This window comes from Macaca fascicularis, chromosome 19 (assembly GCF_037993035.2).
Source record: "Macaca fascicularis isolate 582-1 chromosome 19, T2T-MFA8v1.1".
Classification (NCBI taxonomy): domain Eukaryota; kingdom Metazoa; phylum Chordata; class Mammalia; order Primates; family Cercopithecidae; genus Macaca; species Macaca fascicularis.
The window spans coordinates 23,769,200-23,777,054 of NC_088393.1; the positions used below are offsets into that span (position 1 = coordinate 23,769,200).

At 36.3% G+C, this 7,855-nt stretch overlaps 1 protein-coding gene across 1 annotated transcript in view; it reads left to right on the forward strand.

The window, feature by feature from the left end:
* LOC135964385 (uncharacterized) overlaps positions 1-5,387 on the forward strand; it is a 50,145-nt gene extending 44,758 nt beyond the window's left edge. The window contains 3 exon segments of the mRNA XM_015440454.4: positions 2,234-4,698; positions 4,700-5,040; positions 5,042-5,387. Coding sequence (XP_015295940.4) covers positions 2,234-4,698; positions 4,700-5,040; positions 5,042-5,324 — 3,089 coding nt within the window. The 3' untranslated portion in view covers positions 5,325-5,387.
* The last annotated feature ends 2,468 nt before the right edge of the window (positions 5,388-7,855 follow it).

Below are 7,855 nucleotides of genomic sequence, written 5' to 3' on the forward strand. Positions count from 1 at the left end.
GTTTAACGTCTGTTTTATCAGAGACTGGGATTGCAACCCCGGATTTTTTTTTTTTCTTTCCATTTGCTTGGTAAATATTCCTCCATCCATTTATTTTGAGTCTATATGTGTCTTTGCACATATAGACTGAAATACAGCACTTAGATGGATCTTGACTCTTTATTCAATTTGCCAGTCTGTGTCTTTTAATTGGAGCATTTAGCCCTTGTATTTAAGGTTAATATTGTTATGTCATTATGATGCTAGCTGGTTATTTTGCCCATTAGTTGATGCAGTTTCTTCATAGTGTCGATGGTCTTTACAATTTGGTATGTTTTTGCAGGGGCTGGTACCAGTTGTTCCTTTGTGTGTTTAGTGCTTCCTTCAGGAGTTGTTGTAAGGCAGGCCTGGTGGTGACAAAGTCTCTCAGCATTTGCTTGTCTGTAAAGGATTTTATTTCTCCTTCACTTATGAAACTTAGTTTGACTGGATATGAAATTCTGGGTTGAAAATTCCTTTCTTTAAGAATGCTGAATATTGGCTCCCCACTCTCTTCTGGCTTGTAGGGTTTCTACAGAGAGATCCACTGTTAGTCTGATGGGCTTCCATTTGTGGATAACCCGACCTTTCTCTCTGGCTGCCCTCAACATTTTTTTCATTTCAACCTTGGTGAATCTGGCAATTATGTGCCTTGGGGTTGCTCTTCTCAAGGAGTATCTTTGTGGTGTTCTCTGTATTTCCTGAATTTGAATGTTGGTCTGTCTTGCTAGGTTGGGGACATTCTCCTGGATGATATTTTGAAGAGTGTTTTCCAACTTGATTCCATTCTCCCTGTCACTTTCAGGTACCCTAATCAATCGTAGATTTGGTCTTTTCACATAGTCCCATATTTCTTGGAGGCTTTGTTCATTTCTTTTTATTCTTTTTTCTCTAATCTTGTCTTGCTTTATTTCATTCAGTTGATCTTCAATCTCTGATCTCCTTTCTTCTGCTTTATCGATTCAGCTATTGATACTTGTGCATGCTTCACGAAGTTCTCATGCTGTGTTTTTCATCTCCATCAGGTCATTTATGTTCTTCTCTAAACTGGTTCCTCCTGTTAGCAATTCGTCTAACCATGTCATAAGACTGTTTGCAAATCACTTTTATCTTGCAGCTCCCAAAATTCTCTTTTTGTCTGTAACTATTGAAATTGTGATTATAAATATGTTTTTGTTATAAATGTATTTGTGTGTATCGTAATTTGCTTTTTGAGCTTTTTTATTTTTACATAGTTTTTCTTAATTTTAGAATCTTTCAATTATTTTTGTATTTTTATCACCACAATTTAGATATTTTTGTTCTTATCCTCATTTTTCTAACTTTTTATAGTCTTTTGTGTTCCTGTTTCATGCATTATTATTCCATTTTAAAAATTAGTATATAAATTTTTAGTGGTTTCTTTCTGAAATTTTAATAATATTTTTGGTGGGATTATGTTGCCCTATTTTGTATAGATTGTATGTAATCTTTGAGATTTGGACATTTAAAAAGGTTACCTGTCACAAAATTTATTAATGTAGCTTTGTCCTGGCATAGTCAGAAAGCAATGGTCTTGACTAGAGATTGTGTGGGTCTGTCAAACATGTTCTTCAGATTTGTGTTGTCTGAAATTTTGTGCTTACTTTTAGTTTAAAGAGATTATGTTTCTCCTGAAAAGTAATTACCTGGTACACCTGTTCTGTCTCTGCAGCACTGCAGTGCTCTGCTGCAGTGTATTTACCTTTGGTCTCAGCAGACTCAAAATGAAAGTATACCATCATTGATTTCAGCAATTTATGTCATGGGAGACAGAAAGCAGTGTGTGGAAAGGCCAGTAGAAGACAGAAATTAAATTGTACATGCCAATATTTTACTTTCCTTTAAAAAAAAAGCCAGAAGTTACAATTTACTTCTGAAGGGACTAGGTAATACTGAGGAGCAGAAAGAGTTGTAATGGGTAAATGTAACAAACTTTTCTTTTTTTCTATGTGGTTCTTTGCATTGGGTTTAATTCAGACACTGTACACACTTAACTCATGTATAAATTATCCACATATGTATTTTGGTCTGTATGTTTTCATTACATTTATATGTCTGTGAAGAATTAGGGCCTGTGTCATATTGCAATGTAATCTTACTTATGTAGTCTGAATAATTTTATAGGTTAGATTTGGAAACTGTATTTATCTGAGTCTAATAAGTGGACTAATTTGTTATTTTTATTTCTTTTCAGTTATATGTTCTCATTTTGCTCAACACCTTTGTCCAGAGCAGGGCATAGAAGATTCTCTCCGAAAAGTGATATTGAGAAGATGTGAAAAATGTGGACCTGAGAATTTACAGTTAAAAATTGGTTGTACCAATGTGGATGAGTGTAAGGTGCACAAAAAAGGTTATAATAAGCTTAACCAGAGTTTGACAACTACACAGAGCAAAGTATTTCAATGTGGCAAATATGTAAACGTCTTTCATAAATGTTCAAATTCAAAAAGACATAAGATAAGGCATACTAGACAGAAGCTTTTGAAATGTAAGGAATATGTCAGATCATTTTGCATGCGTTCACACCTATGTCAACATAAAAGAATTTATACCAGAGAGAATTCCTACAAATGTGAAGAAGATGGCAAAGCCTTTAACTGGTCCTCAACCCTTACTTATCATAAGAGAATTCATACTGGAGAGAAACCTTACAAATGTGAAGAATGTGGCAAAGCCTTTAGTAAGACCTCAACCCTTACCAAGCATAAGGTAATTCATGCTGGAGAGAAACCCTACAAATGTGAAGAATGTGGCAAAGCTTTCAACCTGTCCTCAGATCTTGTGACACATAAGAGAATTCATACTGGAGAGAAACCCTACAAATGTGAAGAATGTGGCAAAGCTTTCAACTGGTCCTCAAGTCTTATGGTACATAAGAGAATTCATACTGGAGAGAAACCCCACAAATGTGAAGAATGTGGCAAAGCTTTCCAGCGGTCCGCAAACCTTATGGTACATAAGAGAATTCATACTGGAGAGAAACCCTACAAATGTGAAGAATGTGGCAAAGCCTATGGTAACTTGTCAACCCTTACTAAACATAAGGTAATTCATACTGGAGAGAAACCCTACAAATGTGAAGAATGTGGAAAAGCCTTCAGCTGGCCCTCAAGCCTTATTGAACATAAGAGAAGTCATGCTGGAGAGAAACCCTACAAATGTGAAGAATGTGGCACAGCTTTCTACCGGTCCTCAAAACTTAGTGAACATAAGAGAATTCATACTGGAGAGAAACCCTACAAATGTGAAGAATGTGGCAAAGCTTTCAACCGGTCCTCAAACCTTACGGAACATAAGAAAATTCATACTAGAGAGAAACCCTACAAATGTGAAGAATGTGGCAAAGCCTATGGTAACTTCTCAACCCTTACTAAACATAAGGTAATTCATACTGGAGAGAAACCCTACAAATGTGAAGAATGTGGAAAAGCCTTCAGCTGTCCCTCAAGCCTTATTGAACATAAGAGAATTCATGCTGGAGAGAAACCCTACAAATGTGAAGAATGTGGCAAAGTTTTCCAGCGGTCCGCAAACCTTACGGTACATAAGAGAATTCATACTGGAGAGAAACCCTACAAATGTGAAGAATGTGGCAAAGCCTATGGTAACTTCTCAACCCTTACTAAAGATAAGGTAATTCATACTGGAGAGAAACCCTACAAATGTGAAGAATGTGGAAAAGCCTTCAGCTGGCCCTCAAGCCTTATTGAACATAAGAGAAGTCATGCTGGAGAGAAACCCTACAAATGTGAAGAATGTGGCAAAGCTTTCAACCGGTCCTCAAGACTTAGTGAACATAAGAGAATTCATACTGGAGAGAAACCCTACAAATGTGAAGAATGTGGCAAAGCTTTCTACCGGTCCTCAAAACTTACGGAACATAAGAGAATTCATACTAGAGAGAAACCCTACAAATGTGAAGAATGTGGCAAAGCCTATGGTAACTTCTCAACCCTTACTAAACATAAGGTAATTCATACTGGAGAGAAACCCTACAAATGTGAAGAATGTGGCAAAGCCTTCATCTGGTCCTGAAGACTTAGTGAACATAAGAGAATTCATACTGGAGAGAAACCCTACAAATGTGAAGAATGTGGCACAGCCTATGTTAACTTCTCAGCCCTTACTAAACATAAGATAATTCATACTGGAGAGAAACCCTACAAATGTGAAGAATGTGGCAAAGCCTTTAGTAAGGCCTCAACCCTTACTGCACACAAGACAATTCATACTGGAGAGAAACCCTACAAATGTGAAGAATGTGGCAAAGCTTTCAACCAGTCCTCAAACCTTACAGAACATAAGAGAATTCATACTGGAGAGAAACCCTACAAATGTGAAGAATGTGGCAAAGCCTATGGTAACTTCTCAACCCTTACTAAACATAAGGTAATTCATATTGGAGAGAAACCCTACAAATGTGAAGAATGTGGAAAAGCCTTCAGCTGGCCCTCAAGCCTTAGTGAACACAAGAGAATTCATGCTGGAGAGAAACCCTACAAATGTGAAGAATGTGGCAAAGCCTTTAGCTGGGTCTCAGTCTTCAATAAACATAAGAAAATTCATACTGGAAAGAAATTCTACAAATGTGAAGAATGTGGTAAAGAGTTCAACCAATCCTCACACCTTACTACTCATAAGAGAATTCATACGGGAGGAAAAACCCTACAAATGTGAAAAATGTGGCAAAGCTTTCAATTAGTTCTCAACCCTTACTGAACATAAGGGAATTTATACAGAAGGGAAACCCTACAAATGTGAAGAACGTGGCAGATTTTTTAACTCTTCCTCAATCCTTACTAAACATAAGGTAATTCATACTGGAGGGAATTCCTACAATTGTGTGGAATGTGGCAAAGCCTTTAACCAGTCCTTAAGGCTTACCACATATAAGACAACTCATACTGGACAGAAACCATACACATGTGAAGAATGTGGGAAAGCCTCTAACAGATCCTCAATTCTTAACAGACACAGGCTAATTCATACTAGAGAGAAACTACAAACCTGAAAGATGTGACAATGCTTTTGGCAACACCTGAAACTTTTCTGAGTATAAAAGAAATCATACTGGTGAGAAATCCTAGAAATGTGAAGAATGTGACAAAGCCTTTAAATGGCTCTCACACTTGATTGTAGGTAAGATAACTCATATTGGAGAAAACTAGTGTGAACAATGTGGCAAAACATTTAACCAATGCTCATGCCTTTTTGCAAAGGAAAGCATTTATACTAGCCTGGGCAACAGAGGGAAACTCTGTCTGGAAAAAAAAAATCATTAATATCTTCTCACATCTTAGTCAATATCAGAGAGTTCATACTAAATAAAAGCGTCAAAAGTGCAATTGGTGTCAATAGATCTTTCAGAAAATATAAGCCCTTAAATTACAGAAGAATATTTATTTTGAGGAAACACATTACAAATATAAAGAGGATTGTAGTACCTTTACTTGTATCACAGGTTTTATTGTACACATTTTGTACTACAGGAAAACCCTGAGGTAGTTGTTCCAACTTTGCTCAACATCAGGGAATTTATATTGAAGAATAACCCTGCAAATTTAATGAATTTGGAAAAACATTTTTAAAAAAACTACAGATTATAAAACACAAAAGTTTATACTAAAATATATTTTTGCAGATACAGTAAATATTTTAAAAATTTAATCCAAAATTAAGTAAAGAGAATCCACAGTAGAAATACCTGTCTCTCAAACTTCAGACATTACACTTACTCAGATTGCTGAGTATAGGAAAAAATTCAAAACTAAAGTTGATAAAAAGAAAAATTATTTGTAAGTAACTTTAAAAGAAGTAGATCTTTGAAGAGTTATAATTTCATTTAAAGTATACTTTTGTCCTGAAAATATAGATTTTTTTTTTTGCCAGACACAGTGGCTTACACCTGTAAGGCCAACACTTTGGGATGCTGAGGTGGGCAGATCACCTGAGTTGAAGACCAGCCTGGCCAACATGGTGAAACCTCATGTCTACTAAAAAGAAATACAAATATTAGCGAAGCATGATAGTGCACACCTGTAGTCCCAGCTACTTGGGAGGCTGAGGCATGAGAATCACTTGAACCTGGGAGCCAGAAGTTGCAGTGAGCTGAGATGTTGCCACTGCATTGCAGCCTGGGTGACAGAGCGAGACTCTGTCTCAAAAGACAAAAAAAAACAAAAACAAAAACAGCTTATTTGGAAACTGAATACTGATGGAATTCAACTCTTTAATTACTTCATGCTATTTCATCGTTTCTGTTGTTTTCACATGTAAAAGCCTGTGATCAGTTCTTTCTGCATCGAAGATTTGGGAGACTTTTATTAGGTGGTCATTATTTATTACCTTTCTTATGGATGACTGAGGACATTAAAATGTAAGATGCATGATGAAAATCTAAGTAGAAAAGCTATTTGTGGTTAACTTATAGAATTGAGTGATGTATGAGGTAGGCGTTCAGAGTAATATTCTTTTTTTTTTTTTTTTTTTTTTTGAGAGGGAATCTCGTTCTGTTGCCCAGGCTGGAGTGCAGTGGCATAATCTCGGCTCATTATAAGCTCTTCCTCCCAGGTTCAAGCTATGCTCCTGTCTCTGCCTCCCAAGTAGCTGAGATTACAGGTACCCATGACCACATCCAACTAATTTTTGTGTTTTAGTAAAGGAAGGTTTCACCATGTTGACCAGGCTGGTCTTGAACTTTTGACCTCAAGTGATCTGCCTGCTTTGGCTTCCCAAAGTGCTGTGATTATAGGTGTTAGCCACTGCACCCAGCCCTAAGTAATATTCTAATACATTATTATGAGAGAAAATCGTTCTTATAGTTTTTTTTTTTTTTTTTTTTTTGAGACGGAGTCTCGCTCTGTGGCCCAGGCTGGAGTGCAGTGGCCAGATCTCAGCTCACTGCAAGCTCCGCCTCCCGGGTTTACGCCATTCTCCTGCCTCAGCCTCCCGAGTAGCTGAGACTACAGGCGCCCGCCACCTCGCCCGGCTAGTTTTTTGTATTTTTTAGTAGAGACGGGGTTTCACCGGGTTAGCCAGGATGGTCTCGATCTCCTGACCTCGTGATCCACCCGTCTCGGCCTCCCAAAGTGCTGGGATTACAGGCTTGAGCCACCGCACCCGGCCATTACTTATAGTTAAAATTAAATCAAAATAATTAGTATGTCATTTTACTAATTGTACTTTTATGTGATAAAACTACAGTTTTAAAGTTTTAAATTGTGTGTTAATTTTTTAATTTAACATTGATGACATGTTAAACACTGTTATACATTCAGCAAAGTGTTATTATGCCACTAATTTTAACCTATTCCACCTTTCTCAAGGGTGTATTTAAAAGATGCTAACAATACACTATTTGGTAACATAATAGACTAACATTTCTAGTATTCTTCTTTTTCAATGTACATAATATGTGTATATATTTATGTCATATATGGTATATTTTGGTACAGTCATACAATGTATAATAATCACATTGTGATAAGGTATCTATAACCTCTGGCTTTTATGTTTTGTATTACAAACAATTCAATTCTACAGTCTTAGTTACTCTAAATTGTACAGTTAAATTGTTATTGACTACATGGTTATTTTTATGGTATCATAAAAATTATATATAAACATAAATAAAATCAATATATTCCTGAGTCCTGAATAATTTTCGAAACTTTATTATGTATTTTTTGAACATGTGGCCTCTGCCTGAGAGCACATAATGGAGTTTTAGTTTTGACTTACATACAGTTAAATATACACATCTATTAGTCTAAAGATATAACTTAGGTTTAAGGAGCAAGGGTGTTTGAGTATA